Genomic DNA, 16,912 nt, shown 5'->3' with positions numbered 1-16,912 from the left:
AAAAAAATCTGATACAGGTCAAAAATGGTGGTGGTGATGGGGGGGAATCTATAGTTGTACTGTTTGCACTAGCAAAAAAATCTGATAAAGGAAAAAAGATGGGGGAGGGGGGTGATCGAAGTTTTACTGTTTGCACTAACATAAAAAAATCTGATACAGGTCGAAAATGGGGTAAAAAAAATCAAAGTTGTACGGTTTGCACGATCATGAAATAATCAAATAAAGGTCAAAAATGGGGGGGGGGGGCAAAGTGTTACTGTTTGCACTAACATAAAAAAAATCTGATACAGGTCAAAAATGGTGGTGGTGGTGGGGGGAATCTATAGTTGTACTGTTTGCACTAGCAAAAAAATCCGATACGGGTCAAAAATGGAGGGAAAAATCCAAGTTGTACTATTTGGCACTATCATGAAATAATCAAATGAAGGTCAAAAATGGGGTGGGGGGCAGGGGGGGGATCAAAGCTTGTACTGTTAGCACTAACATAAAAAAATCTGATACAGGTCAAAAATGGGGGAGGGGGATCTATAGTTGTACTGTTTGCACTAGCAAAAAAAATCCAATACGGGTCAAAAATGGGGGAAAAAAATCAAAGTTGTACTGTTGGCACTATCATGAAAAAATCAGATAAAACTAAAAAATGGGGGGGAGGGGGGGAGATTGAAGTTTTACTGTTTGCACTGACATAAAAAAATCAGATGCAGGTCAAAAATGGGGGGGGGGGGGGGGGGATCAAAGTTGTACTGTTTGCACTAGCAAAAAAATCCGATAAGGGTCAAAAATGGGGGAAAATCAAAGTTGTACTGTTGGCACTATCATGAAATAATCAGATAAAGGTCAAAAATGGGGTGGGGGGGGGGGGGGGGTCAAAGCTGTACTGTTAGCAGTAGCAAAAAAATCCGATACGGGTCAAAAATGGGGGGGAAATCAAAGTTGTACTGTTGGCAATATCATGAAATAATCAAATAAAGGTCAAAAATGGGGTGGGGGGGGGGGGGTCAAAGCTGTACTGTTAGCAGTAGCAAAAAAATCCAATACGGAGTCAAAAATGGGGGGAAAAAATATCAAAGTTGTACTGTTGGCACTATCATGAAAACATCAGATAAAACAAAAAAATGGGGGGGTGGGGGGATTGAAGTTTTACTGTTTGCACTAACATAAAAAAATCAGATACAGGTCATAAAAGGGGGGGGGGGTCAAAGTTGTACTGTTTGCACTAGCAAAAAAATCCGATAAGGGGTCAAAAATGGGGGGAAAAAAATCAAAGTTGTACTGTTGGCACTATCATGAAAAAATCAGATAAAACTAAAAAATGGGGGGGGGGGGGGATTGACGTTTTACTGTTTGCACTAACATAAAAAAAATCTGATACAGGTCAATATTGGGGGGCAAAAAAATCTATAGTTGTACTGATTGCAATAACAAAAAATCCGATACGGTTGAAAACTGAGGGGAAAGAAGATGGGAATAGACCTGCTGTATGAACATGGCTCAACAAACACAAGCAGAACAGTAAATGATGTTTGTTATTGATTTGTGTGAGTGTTCTGTGGTCTGTGTCTCACAAATGGAGCTCAGCTGAAACCTGTGATACAGGTGTCCACAGGTGGTATCCATATCCATGTTATTTACATGTTTCACTTTCACTAATGAAGTACCTCTTATTGACTTCCTGCAACACGCTGCCAGCATTGGGCCTGCACACACTGCTGGGCCTGCACACTGCACCACCGCACTCACAATAATGGCCCTAGAGGGCCTTGTTTTGATGCTTTCAGGGGCCATTAGGAGAGATGCCGCCTGGACTCTGCAGCCGCCTGGAAAAAGTGTTAACTTGAGACTAATAAAACTGTAATTACCCCGATTGAGTGTGTGTGTGTGTGTGTGTGTGTGTGTGTGTGTGTGTGTGTGTGTGTGTGTGTGTGTGTGTGTGTGTGTGTGTGTGTGTATCCTGCAGCTTTAATGCTTAACCATGATGATGATGATGATGCATTCAAGGACCACACCAGAGTGGAACACGGGAAATCTGGCTACTTTCTCTTTGGACTTGTTCACTTCGAGCAGGCAGGTCCAAACTGTTTCTAACATACGGAAAAATGTAATGATGCAGAAGAGCCGCGGCTAAATAAATGTCTAAAATGCAGATTAAAACTTTAGAGCAGGGGGGCCCTCCAGGGGCCACAGCAAAATGTGCCAATGGGGGAAAAATATAAGTTGTACTGTTGGCTCTGTCATGAAAAAATCAGATAAAGTTTAAAAAAAATGGGGGGAATCAAAGTTGTACTGTTTGCTCTAACATAAAAAAATCCGATACAGGTCAAAAATGGGGCGATGGAGGGGGGGGACGGGGCGGGGTCAAAGTTTTTCTGTTTGCACTAACCAAAAAATCCGATAGAGGTAAAAAAATGGGGGGATGGAAGGGGGTGGGGGGTAGAAGTTTTTCTGTTTGCACTAACAAAAAAAAAAATTGATACAGGTAAAAAGTGGGGGCAAAAATCTATAGTTTTACTGTTTGCACTATCATGAAACAATCCGATACAGGTAAAAAATGGGGGGCTGGGGGGGGGGAATCTAAGTTTTACTGTTTGCACTAACAAAAAAATCTGATACAGGTCAAAAATGGGGGGAAAAAAATCTATAGTTGTACTGTTTGCACTAACATAAAAAAATCCAATACAGGTCAAAAATGGGGGGTTGGGGGAATCTAAGTTTTACTGTTTGCACTAACAAAAAAATCCGATACATGTAAAAAATGGGGGGTGGGGGGGGGGTCAATGTTTTTCTGTTTGCACTAACAAAAAAATCTAATACAGGTCAAAAATGGGGGGGGGGGTGTCTAAAGTTGTACTCTTTGCACGAACATAAAAAAATCCGATACAGGTAAAAAAATGGGGGGCTGGAGAGGGGTGGGAGGGGGTGTCAAAGTTTTTCTGTTTGCACTAACAAAAAAATCCGATACAGGTAAAAAATGGGGGGGGGTGGGGGGTATTCGGGAATCTAAGTTTTACTGTTTGCACTAACAAAAAAATCCGATACAGGTAAAAAATGGGGGGGGGGGGGGGGGTATTCGGGAATCTAAGTTTTACTGTTTGCACTAACAAAAAAATCTGATACAGGTCCAAAATGGGGGGTGGGGGGGAATCTAAGTTTTACTGTTTGCACTAACAAAAAAATCTGATACAGGTCCAAAATGGGGGAAACATTTAAGTTGTACTGTTTGCACTAACAAAAAAAAAATCCAATACAGGTCAAAAATGGGGGGCTGGGGGGGGGGGGGGTCAATGTTTTTCTGTTTGCACTAACAAAAAATCCGATACAGGTAAAAAATGGGGGGTGGGGGGGAATCTAAGTTTTACTGTTTGCACTAACAAAAAAATCCAATACAGGTCAAAAATGGGGGGGGGGGGGGGGGTGTCTAAAGTTGTACTCTTTGCACGAACATAAAAAAATCCGATACAGGTAAAAAAATGGGGTGCTGGAGAGGGGTGGGAGGGGGGTGTCAAAGTTTTTCTGTTTGCACTAACAAAAAAATCCGATACAGGTCCAAAATGGGGGAAAAATTAAGTTGTACTGTTTGCACTAACAAAAAAAAAATCCAATACAGGTCAAAAATGGGGGGCTGGGGGGGGGGGGGGTGTCAATGTTTTTCTGTTTGCACTAACAAAAAATCCGATACAGGTAAAAAATGGGGGGTGGGGGGGAATCTAAGTTTTACTGTTTGCACTAACAAAAAATCCGATACAGGTAAAAAATGGGGGGTGGGGGGGAATCTATAGTTGTAATGTTTGCACTAACATAACAAAATCTAATACAGGTAAAAAAAAATGGGGGGATGGAGAGGGGTGGGGGGGGGGTCAAAGTTGTTCTGTTTGCACTAACAAAAAATTCCGATACAGGTAAAAAATGAGGGGTGGGGGGAAATCTAAGTTGTACTGTTTGCACTAACAAATAAATCTGATACAAGTCAAAAATGGGGGAAAAAATTAAGTTTTACTGTTTGCACTAACATAAAAAAATCAGATACATATCAAAAATGGGGAAAAAAAATCTATAGTTGTACTGTTTGCACTAACAAAAAAAAAAATCCAATACAGGTTAAAAATGGGGGGGGGGCAATGTTTTTCTGTTTGCACTAACAAAAAATCCGATACAGGTAAAAAATGGGTGAAAAATTTAAGTTTTACTGTTGGCACTAACAAAAAAAAATCCAATACAGGTCAAAAATGATGATCTCGGGCCCAGAGAAGCCGGCTGTGTTTCTGGATGTTGTTGATAAAATGGCTTTCGCTTTGCATAGTAGAGCTTTAACTTACACTTACAGATGTAGCAACAAACTGTATTTAGTGACAGTGGTTTTCTGAAGTGTTCCTCAGCCCATGTGGTGATATCCTTTAGAGATTGATGTCGGTTTTTGATACAGTGCCGTCTGAGGGATCATTCAATGTTGGTTTGTGGCCATGCCGCTTATGTGGAGTAATTTCTCCAGATTCTCTGAACCTTTTGATGATATTACGGACCGTAGATGTTGAAATCCCTAAATTTCTTGCAATTGCACTTTGAGAAACGTTGTTCTTAAACTGTTTGACTATTTGCTCACGCAGTTGTGGACAAAGGGGTGTACCTCGCCCCATCCTTTCTTGTGAAAGACTGAGCATTTTTTAGGAAGCTGTTTTTATACCCAATCATGGCACCCACCTGTTCCCAATTAGCTTGCACACCTGTGGGATGTTCCAAATAAGCGTTTGATGAGCAAGCTAATGATTATTTGCAAAAAAAATTAAAAGTTTATCAGTTTGAACATCAAATATGTTGTCTTTGTAGCATATTCAACTGAGTATGGGTTGAAAATAATTAGCAAATCATTGTATTCCGTTTATATTTACATCTAACACAATTTCCCAACTCATGTGGAAACGGGGTTTGTACTTGTGTAATAATAATAAAGATCTACCTACTTACTTACCTGGACTGGATTGATGAGGTCAATAGTAAATAAGCATCTGGTGTCGAGGGTAAGACCGACCATCTTCGTATCTGTTAATGGATTAGTCTGCTTCGACGATGCTACATGACTTCACCGTTCTAAGGCTTTAATTAATCCATACAAACTATTTCATCCCAGAGATAAATACAATTAAAACACGTGTTGTAAAGTTATTCGTGCAATGAACTAATAACCCAGCTGTCATGTCCTTGTGATCATGTTTTGTTTAGTTGTGTTAGATTACTTCAAGACTCCATTAGTTACTGTTTTTTCACTCCATTGTTTTGTTTCCATGCCTACCAATCAATCAATCAATCAATGTTTATTTATATAGCCCCAAATCACAAATGTCTCAAAGGACTGCACAAATCATTACGACTACAACATCCTCGGAAGAACCCACAAAAGGGCAAGGAAAACTCACACCCAGTGGTCAGGGAGAATTCACATCCAGTGGGACGCCAGTGACAATGCTGACTATGAGAAACCTTGGAGAAGACCTCAGATGTGGGCAACCCCCCCCTCCCTCGCCTCTAGGGGACCGAAAGCAATGGATGTCGAGCAGGTCTAACATGATACTGTGAAAGTTCAATCCATAGTGGCTCCAACACAGCCGCGAGGGTTCAGTTCAAGCGGATCCAAGACAGCAGCGAGAGTCCCGTCCACAGGAAACCATCTCAAGCGGATCAGCAGCGTAGAGATGTCCCCAACCGATACAGGCGAGCGGTCCATCCTGGGTCCCGACGAGCGGTCCATCCTGGGTCTCGACTCTGGACAGCCAGTACTTCATCCATGGTCATCGGACCGGACCCCCTCCACAAGGGAGGGGGGGACATAGGAGAAAGAAAAGAAGCGGCAGATCAACTGGTCTAAAAAGGAGGTCTATTTAAAGGCTAGAGTATACAGATGAATTTTAAGGTGAGACTTAAATGCTTCTACTGAGGTAGCATCTCGAACTGTACCAACCAGTTCACCTGTCCTCACGACTCACGCACCACACTCATTTGAACTCACGCACCTGTTTTCAAGCACCGCAGCACTATTTAAGCCTGTAGTTGCCAGGCAGTCAGCCGTTCGACACATCCTTGCTCCATGGTGATGATCCATGCTCTTTTCTCGCTCCCTGTAAGTTTTGTTATTCATGCCATAGTTTGCAAGTTTTGTTTTATGTCCATAGTTTATGCTGTAGTAATCGTTTTGTTTCATAGCCAAGTTTTTGTTCCTCCTCTGTGAGCGCCTTTCGTTTGTTCCTTTTTTTGAGTTCAGATTTAAAATATGTCATTACCTTCACGTCGTGTCCGATCCAGTCGCTCTGCACCTCTGGAAAACAAACCACACCCTAGTCCAGGGGTAGGGAACCTATGGCTCTAGAGCCAGATGTGGCTCTTTTGATGACTGCATCTGGCTCTCGGATAAATCTGAGCTGACATTGCTTAACACGATAAGTAATGAATAATTCCACTTGTAATCACAGTGTTAAAAACAACGCTCAAAATATAAAACATTCTCATGCATTTTCATGTTCAAGAAGTTGCATTAATGGTAAGAAGTAATTTATTTATTATTGGTTAGTGTGGGACTTGCCCTCCTGGGGGTTCTTCAGACCACCAAGAGCCTGTTTTAAGGTTACAATATTGTTTTATTTTATTTTTCTCTCAGTTGTGTTACAGCAATTGTCTTTCTCTCTTTCGTCCTTATTCGCACTCTGGCTCCAGCCCCAACCCTGTCTCTCCTCCTGGCTGCTGCTTATAACAGAGCGACAGGTGATTAGATAAAAAGGCCCAGGTGGGCCTTCTACGCACCTGTCGCTGATTTCGAGGCCGGTCCTGGCAACATCCCACTTTGCTGCAGGCCCGCAGGCCACGCCCCCTCCACAGTTAGCTTCAGAATAACAATGTTATTACAAAGAATAAGAGACTTATTATACTCTGGAAATGTTGGTCTTCATTAAAAATGCACGCGTTTAGTTGTGTTCAGTGTTGAAAAAAATATTATATGGCTCTTAGGGAAATACATTTTAAAATATTTGGCTTCTTGGCTCTCTCAGCCAAAAAGGTTCCCAACCCCTGCCATAGTCCAAGCCTTGACGCCAACATCCTGTGTCGCAGAATCATTATCGGAATGATCTTAGACGTGTCGTTTGAAAAGCCTTGGTCATAAATCAAATGGCTTTTTTTTTTTTTTTTTGGGTCAAAAGGGAGGAGAAGCCAGGGAAAAAAGGCCAATGTCAAACCTCTCATTCATAACCATAAACCTGCGTCCTTTCAGTGATGCGGATTCAAACATAGAAACAGGAAAAGAATCCATTAAATATAAGGCCTTTCCAGAATAATCCGCTAAAAGTCATCTTCGTGCTCGACGATTTGAACAAACGATTCCAACAAACATAGTCAAGTATATAAAACAATAATTTAATTCTGCCATTTTACAGTTGTGTCAAACTAAGGATTTATTAGGATGTTTTGTCCTCTGCAATACATGAAGGTCTAAGAAGACAAAGGTGACTATGAAGTGAGCTTGGACAAACACAAAAGTCGACAATATGAGAAATATCTTTATTCAACACATTAAGCACACTGGGAATATTCTTACTCATCCAAGTTGTTGTACTTTTAGGGCATCGATCGCAACTAAACTGCTCGGATTGTCTTAGATTGGACACTTTAGTCTGGAAAGATGGTGCAGGATCCACAGTATTCATCTTCTAAAAGTGGGGGATATGCCCGGAAGAGGATTTCTTTTAAGATACGGTATTTTCCATACCGTAGGGCGCACCGGATTATGAGGCGCACTGCCGATGAATGGTCTATTTTTTCTCTTTTTTTCATATGTGAAGTGAAGTGAATTATATTTATATAGCGCTTTTTTCAAAAGACTCAAAGCGCTTTACATAGTGAAACATATTATCTACATTTTTAAGCTACATTCAAACCAGTGTGGGTGGCACTGGGAGCAGGTGGGTAAAGTGTCTTGCCCAAGGACACAACGGCAGTGACTAGGATGGCGGAAGCGGGGATCGAACCTGGAACCCTAAAGTTGCTGGCACGACCGTTCTACTAACCGACCCACGCTGCCCTAACAGTTGTAATGAAATAGGTAAAAAAACAAAACAAAGTTTACATATTTGGTTTGTTTAAAACCATTATTTTAGTTTTACCTTTACCTTTAACTGCTCTTTTAAGATTAAACACATATATATATATATATATATATATATATATATATATATAAATATATATATACATATATATATGTATATATATATGTGTATATATATATGTGTATATATATATAATATATATATATATATATATATATATATGTCTTAATTAGATTATCCAGAGATTGAGGGAACCCCTCATGAAACAGTTCTGTAGAGATGAAGTAGTCTTGTGATTTTTCCCCCACACACACACACACACACACACACACACACACACACACACACACACACACACACACACACATATATATTAATATATATATATATATATATATATATACATATATATATGTCTTAATTAGATTATCCAGAGATTGAGGGAACCCCTCATCAAACAGTTCTGTAGAGAGGAAGTAGTCTTATGATTTTTCCCACACACACACACACACACACACACACACACACACACACACACACACACACACACACACACACACACACACACACACACACACACACACACACACACACACACACACACACACACACACACACACACACACACACACACACACGTAAAAGGTGCACCGGATCATAGGGCGTATATTATTTATTATTATTTTCTTCTAAATGGAATACACTTCCTTGTAGTCTACATAACATGTAATGGTGGTTCTTTGGTCAAAATATTGCATAGATTATGTTTTACAGATCATCTACAAGCCGCTTTCTGACAGTCGCTTCAGGATGTGCCGTTTTGTGGGCGGTCTTATTTACGTGGCTCACCTTCGACGGCGTCTTCTCCCCGTCATCTTTGTTGTAGCGGTGTAGCGTGCAAGGACGAAAGTGGAAGAAGTGTCAAAAAGTCATTCAGAAATCAATAACAGAGAGGCATCTCTCATTCGGAAAAGTGTCCCATGAAAAACGTCCGAACGGAACTCTCGAATAAGTAAAGTTCCTTGGGTGAATAATGTAAACTCACCACACCAGTATGTTTTAGCGCTTTCATGGCGAGTTTACTGACAGATATAAGTAAGAACTTTACACTACTTTATATCAGAAACGGCAACAGTGGAGGATGAATGTCCCATAACAAGAAGAAGCTTATCGACTACGGCGTCGGCACAGACTACAAAGGCGGAGGCGCGCAATTTTTTAGGATTTATGCAGCTCCCATATACAGATCAGCAGGTACCAGAAGGTAAGAAAAGTTGTTTTTGCTTAATATTGCGAAACAAAACGCCAGATAATATGTCTTATCTTATACACACACCATAATAAAACTTGCATGTTGAAGCACATCAAGCAGTGCGGCTCCATAGCTTTTTAAAGTCATACCAAAACATTTTTGAGCGCCGTGTGTAATGTTTTATATTTTCAATGGAACATATAAAATGTTGGTGTTGATTACTTGAGTCATATTGCCATCAGAGTGTAACCTACACTTATCTCTTATGTTTGACTGCCATCTACCGGCCATACTTATCATCACACCATGTACCAAATAAAATAGCTTTGAGGTGGTTAAGCTCAACCAAACTTATTTTTATTAGGCGCACTGGGTTATAAGGCGACTTTTCAGAAAATATATATATTTTTAAAGTGCCTTACAGTCTGGAAATACGGTACACTAGATATTTAACAATTGTCCAATCCTTGTTTGACCCACAGAAGATAAATACTTTAGATCCTTCACCATCCTCTCAGACTCAAGACGTCCGAATGTCTGATTAAATGAGACGAAAGGTCTTTCAAGACGATACGAACCATCCAGTTTCAATGTCCTGAGAATAAGTAAGTGCACTTTGATGTTTCCTACTTTGGTACTTGACTGACGGTACAGACTTTCGGGAATCAGCACCATTTCAAAGGGAAATTAAAAAAGGTAAAACTTGGGTTTGCTGCAAACATTTATTCACAAAAAGTCCTTTTGGAAAGGATTGCTTCCTACTGTTGTTTTCCATAAAAGCAGAGTACGCAAAGCAGAACAAATACTGATGAAAGATATACAGCATAGCAACAACAAAATAATGTCAAATAGCGTAAATGCTGGCTGTTTATGTATGGCACTTTTTTTTTTTTTATACTTTAAGTAAAAAAAAAAAAAAAAAAAAAGTATGCTTATTATTCAAAAGCACAAAGGTAGAAAAAGTTATAATTTGGTAAAGTTTTTTTCAGAACCATCCCCACAACCACGTCCAGACAAATCAAAGCTTTTTCACCCCCCAAGCAGTGGAAACTCTCCATAAAAGTCTTTCCTATTTCTTATTTACAACATTTTGCCACATTGAACGAAGCAGAAATCTCCCCCCCGACTGGTAGAGTTCTATTTACACTTCATCCCCATCCTGTCGGTCCTGTCCCACGCAGATGCAGGACCTAAACCGTGGTCACAGACAATAGCGAGGTGTAAACTTTAGTCCCCTCTGGGGACTTGGTACCATGGGTCAGCAGTTCCTGGATGGTCATCCAGTTGTCAAATATCTTCTTATTTCTCTTTTTCATCATTTTTTTGTGGCTGAGTTCGATGATGTTGGGTTCTTTTTTGTCCTCCACGCTGACCTGCTCCTTTAGGCAATCGACTCGACTTTGCTTCATGAACTCGCGGCGTTGCCTCTGTTCCTTCGAACGGACCGCGTGCTGCTTCCTCTCTTCCTTGCTCCAGTACCGCCCCATCTTCAGCTCGCTGATGGCGTCGTCGTCCGTGGTCACGCCGCTGCGTTCCTCGTGGATTCGCAGGGCGCGCTCCCTCAGCAGCTTGTCACGAATTGGCCTCTTGGTGATGTAACGCGTGCCATCGCTTCGGACTTTCACTTTCCACTCCATCTTTGGGACCAGGTCACTGGTACTGATCGGGTCCCGGCACATGCTGACCAGGCTCATTTGGCTTTGGGCGTACTCTACGGCCGATTTCTGCTGGATCAGCTGCATGTAGCTCTGGTAGTGCTGGGCGTGGGCGGGGATATGGGCGTGCTTGTAAGGGGACCGTGGCTGAGCAAAGCTCCGCCCGGCTTTGCTGGACTCTCCCAGTTTCTTTTCCTTATTTTCCACCTGGAGAGTCTCTGGATCCTTTGCTCCGGCTTTGGGGCCACCAGCTTCCTGGACAGGAGACGGGGGAGATTTGAGCAGCCTGCCGTCAGAGCCGGTCGGCTCAGCTGGACCCTGGTCGTCCGTCCCACGACGCAGGGAGTTGTCCGGCGACAGCTCCAACGTCAGAGGAGTACTGCGGCAGCTTTCACCGGTATTGTAGGCGCTGGAGCTATCTTTGTCCGATTTCTCCGGCATCTCCGTGATATCCGACAGCTCATGGCGGCGTGCGTCTATGCTCGTATTGTAGTTACGGAAGCCGCTGTTGTGGAGCATCCAGGATTCCCGGCACTGCTCCCGGAGCTGCTGCATCTTGTGGGCACGGACGATATTAAGGCACTCCAGCTCGATGTTACGCAGCTCCTCGTTGAGCAGCTCGAGCTCTTTGTCCGCCAATTCCTGGTCCTGACCTTCCGCCCCGCCGCCTTGGCAGAAGAGGCTCTGAATTCCCACGTTTCTCATTTGGCACTTGAGCTCCAGGAGTTCTCTGAAGCGCTCGCACTCGTCCGCCGGGATGCCCAGAAAGTCGGTCTCGGCGTAGTCGCCGCCGAAGGGCAGGTCGGCGCTACCAAGGGTGTCCTGGCTGTAGGTCAGTTTCCTGTAGCTGCTGAGTGTGTTGGAGGACGTGGTCTGGTCATCGGCCAGGTTCTCCTGCTCGGAACTCTCGTCGTTGCGGGTGCTCTCGTCGGTGCGGCCGACGCCGCTGTCCTTTTCGTGGTGATTGGAGAGAAGCGTGGCCGTGTCAGTGGTGCCTCCGTCCTCCTCGTGCTTCTTCTGTACAAACACACAACTGGTAACTATTGTTGTCTAACACAGTGTTTTTCAACCTTTTTTGGAGCCAAGGCACATTTTTTGGCGTTGGAAAAAATGCGGAGCCACACCAACAGCGGAAATCACTCAAAAAAACGAAACTCAGTTGACAGTAAAAAGTCGTCGTCGCAATTGTTGGATATGACTTTAAAGCATAACCAAGCATGCATCACTATAGCTCTTGTCTCAAAGTAGGTGTACTGTCACCACCTGTCACATCAATTTATTTTGTATTTTTTGCGGTTTTCCTGTGTGTAGTGTTTTACTTCTTGTCTTGCGCTTCTATTTTTTTTTTCTATTTTTATGTAGCAGTTTCATTTCTCCCTTTGAGCGATATTTCCCGCAGCTACTTTGTTTTAGCAATCAAGAATATTTCAGTTGTTGTTACCCTGTGATGTAGTGGCGACTTGTCCAGGGTGTACCCCACCTTCCGCCCGATTGTAGCTGAGATAGGCTCCAGCGCCCCCCGTGAATCCTTCTTTGTGGGGACATTGTTGATTGTCATGTACGGATGTACTATGTGGACGCCGTCTTAGCTCCGCAGTAAGTCTTTGCTGTCGTCCAGCATTCTGGTTTTGTTTACTTTGTAGTTGGCTTTTACTTTTGTTCCGCATAGCCTTCCCTAAGCTTCAATGCCCTTTTTTATAGGGCCACTCACCATCCATCCATCCATCATCTTCCGCTTATCCGAGGTCGGGTCGCGGGGGCAACAGCCTAAGCAGGGAAACCCAGACTTCCCTCTCCCCAGCCACATCGTCTAGCTCTTCCCGGGGGATCCCGAGGCGTTCCCAGGCCAGCCGGGAGACATAGTCTTCCCAACGTGTCCTGGGTCTTTCCCGTGGCCTCCTACCGGTTGGACGTGCCCTAAACACCTCCCTAGGGAGGCGTTCGGGTGGCATCCTGACCAGAGTTCCGAACCACCTCATCTGGCTCCTCTCGATGTGGAGGAGCAGCGGCTTTACTTTGAGTTCCTCCCAGATGGCAGAACTTCTCACCCTATCTCTAAGGGAGAGGAAACTCATTTCGGCCGCTTGTACCCGTGATCTTATCCTTTCGGTCATGACCCAAAGCTCATGACCATAGGTGAGGATGGGAACGTAGATCGACCGGTAAATTGAGAGCTTTGCCTTCCGGCTCAGCTCGTTCTTCACCACAACGGATCGGTACAACGTCTGCATTACTGAAGACGCCGCACCGATCCACCTGTCGATCTCACGATCCACTCTTCCCTCACTCGTGAACAAGACTCCTAGGTACTTGAACTCCTCCACTTGGGGCAGGGTCTCCTCCCCAACCCGGAGATGGCACTCCACCCTTTTCCGGGCGAGAACCATGGACTCGGACTTGGAGGTGCTGATTCTCATTCCGGTCGCTTCACACTCGGCTGCGAACCGATCCAGTGAGAGCTGAAGATCCCGGTCAGATGAAGCCATCAGGACTACATTGTCTGCAAAAAGCAGAGACCTAATCCTGCGGTCACCAAACCGGATCCCCTCAACGCCTTGACTGCGCCTAGAAATTCTGTCCATAAAAGTTATGAACAGAATCGGTGACAAAGGACAGCCTTGGCGGAGTCCAACCCTCACTGGAAATGTGTTCGACTTACTGCCAGCAATGCGGACCAAGCTCTGACACTGATCATACAGGGAGCGGACCGCCACAATAAGACAGTCCGGTACCCCATACTCTCTGAGCACTCCCCACAGGACTTCCCGAGGGACACGGTCCAATGCCTTCTCCAAGTCCACAAAGCACATGTAGACTGGTTGGGCAAACTCCCATGCACCCTCAAGAACCCTGCCCAGAGTATAGAGCTGGTCCACAGTTCCACGACCAGGACGAAAACCACACTGTTCCTCCTGAATCCGAGGTTCGACTATCCGATGTAGCCTCCACCTTTTGTTTATTTTTTTTGTTTAAGCTTTAAATACCTTTTTTACCTGCACACTGCCTCCTGCTGTTTCCAACATCTATAAAGCAATTAGCTACCGGCTGCAACCCACTGATATGGGAGAGTGTTACATTTTTATTCTAGACAACACTGACACTCAACAACAGGGGTCACCAACCTTTTTGAAACCAAGAGCTACTTCTTGGGTACTGATTAATGTAAAGGGCTACCAGTTTGATACACACTTAAATAAACTGCCAGAAATAGCCAATTTGCTCAATTTACCTTTAATATATAAATCTATATATATATTAAAAAAATGGGTATTTCTGTCTGTCATTCCGTCGTACATTTTTTTCCCTTTTTTCGGAAGGTTTTTTGTAGAGAATAAATGATGAAAATAACACTTAATTGAACGGTTTAAAAGTGGAGAAAACACGAAAAAAATGAAAATTAAATTTTGAAACATACTTTATCTTCAATTTCGACTCTTTAAAATTCAAGATTCAACCGAAAAAAATGAAGAGAAAAACTAGCTAATTCGAATCTGTTTAAATTTTTTTATTGAACATCGTTAATCATTTTTCCTGATGAAGATTAATTTTAGAATTTTGATGACATGTTTTAAATAGGTTAAAATCCAATCTGCACTTTGTTAGAATATATAACAAATTGGACCAAGCTATATTTCTAACAAAGACAAATCATTATTTCTTCTAGATTTTCCAGAACAAAAAAATTAAAAAAAAATTCAAAAGACGTTGAAATAAGATTTAAATTTGATTTCTACAGATTTTCTAGATTTGCCAGAATAATTTTTTTGAATTTTAATCATAATAAGTTTGAAGAAAGTTTTCGCAAATAGTCTTCGTCGAAAAAACAGAAGCTAAAATGAAGAATTAAATTAAAATGTATTTATTATTTTTTACAATAAAAGAAAAAAAATACTTGACAATTGATTTAAATTGTCAGGAAAGAAGAGGAAGGAATTTAAAAGGTAAAAAGGTATGTGTTTAAAAATCCTAAAATCATTTTTAAGGTTGTATTTTTTCTCTAAAATTGTCTTTCTGAAAGTTGTAAGAAGCAAAGTAAAAAAATAAATGAATTTATTTAAACAAGTGAAGACCAAGTCTTTAAAATATTTTCTTGGATTTTCAAATTCTATTTGAGTTTTGTCTCTCTTAGAATTAAAAATGTTCGAGCAAAGCGAGACAAGCTTGCTAGTAAATAAATACAATTTAAAAAATAGAGGCAGCTCACTGGTAAGTGCTGCTATTTGAGCTATTTTTAGAACAGGCCAACGGGCGACTCATCTGGTCCTTATGGGCTACCTGGTGCCCGCGGGCACCGTGTTGGTGACCCCTGGTCTACAACAACACATCATTTACAGACTACGATTACTAGTTTGCAAAAAAACATTTTTTTTTACCCCAAATAGGTGAAATTAGATCAGCACAGTGGTTGAAAAACTCTGGTCTAACAGACGCCAGCCAGACCGGCTGATGTATAGAATACCATTTTAGATCTAAAGAGCTGATCCACCAGCAGGCAGAATCATTAGTGCTGATTAGATCCACTATGGACTGGACTCTAACTATTATGTTAGATCCACTATAGACTGGACTCTCACTATTATGTTAGATCCACTATGGAATGAACTCTCACACTATTATGTTAGATCCACTATAGACTGGACTCTCACTATTATGTTAGATCCACTATGGACTGGACTCTCACATTATTATGTTAGATCCACTATGGACTGGACTCTCACATTATTATGTTAGATCCACTATGGACTGGACTCTCACATTATTATGTTAGATCCACTATGGACTGGACTCTCACAATATTATGTTAGATCCACTATGGACTGGACTCTCACTATTATGTTAGATCCACTATAGACTGAACTCTCACAATATTATGCTAGATCCACTATGGACTGGACTCTCACATTATTATGTTAGATCCACTATGGACTGGACTCTCACACTATTATGTTAGATCCACTATGGACTGGACTCTCACACTATTATGTTAGATCCACTATAGACTGGACTCTCACAATATTATGTTAGATCCACTATAGACTGAACTCTCACAATATTATGCTAGATCCACTATAGACTGGACTCTCACTATTATGTTAGATCCACTATGGACTGGACTCTCACTATTAGGTTAGATCCACTATGGACTGGACTCTCAATATTATGGTAGATTCACTATGGACTGGACTCTCACAATATTATGCTAGATTCACTATGGACTGGACTCTCACTATTATGTTAGATCCACTATGGACTGGACTCTCACTATTATGTTAGATCCACTATAGACTGAACTCTCACTATTATGTTAGATCCACTATAGACTGGACTCTCACTATTATGTTAGATCCACTATGGACTGGACTCTCACTATTATGTTAGATCCACTATGGACTGGACTCTCACAATATTATGTTAGATCCACTATGGACTGGACTCTCACATTATTATGCTAGATCCACTATGGACTGGACTCTCACACTATTATGTTAGATCCACTATAGACTGGACTCTCACAATATTATGCTAGATCCACTATAGACTGGACTCTCACTATTATGTTAGATCCACTATGGACTGGACTCTCACTATTAGGTTAGATCCACTATGGACTGGACTCTCAATATTATGGTAGATTCACTATGGACTGGACTCTCACAATATTATGCTAGATTCACTATGGACTGGACTCTCACTATTATGTTAGATCCACTATGGACTGGACTCTCACTATTATGTTAGATCCACTATAGACTGAACTCTCACTATTATGTTAGATCCACTATAGACTGGACTCTCACTATTATGTTAGATCCACTATGGACTGGACTCTCACTATTATGTTAGATCCACTATGGACTGGACTCTCACAATATTATGTTAGATCCACTATGGACTGGACTCTCACATTATTATGCTAGATC

At 42.0% G+C, this 16,912-nt stretch overlaps 1 protein-coding gene across 6 annotated transcripts in view; it reads right to left on the bottom strand.

The window, feature by feature from the left end:
• Positions 1 to 7,525: 7,525 nt before the first annotated feature.
• The window catches only part of pdzrn3b (PDZ domain containing RING finger 3b), a 378,976-nt gene continuing 369,589 nt past the window's right edge, over positions 7,526 to 16,912 (bottom strand). For 5 of the 6 annotated variants that reach the window (XM_061874751.1, XM_061874753.1, XM_061874754.1 and 2 more), the window contains one exon: positions 7,526 to 12,008. In XM_061874751.1, the coding sequence (XP_061730735.1) occupies positions 10,527 to 12,008 (1,482 nt within the window). In that variant the 3' untranslated portion in view covers positions 7,526 to 10,526. The remainder of the gene's footprint in view (positions 12,009 to 16,912) is intronic. The other variant, XM_061874752.1, reaches the window with a different exon arrangement.

The sequence above is a fragment of the Nerophis ophidion genome, linkage group LG16 (assembly GCF_033978795.1).
Source record: "Nerophis ophidion isolate RoL-2023_Sa linkage group LG16, RoL_Noph_v1.0, whole genome shotgun sequence".
In the NCBI taxonomy this organism is placed as follows: Eukaryota; Metazoa; Chordata; class Actinopteri; order Syngnathiformes; family Syngnathidae; genus Nerophis; species Nerophis ophidion.
Note: the sequence above shows the minus strand (reverse complement) of the source record. Positions and strands in the feature narration are given on the sequence as shown.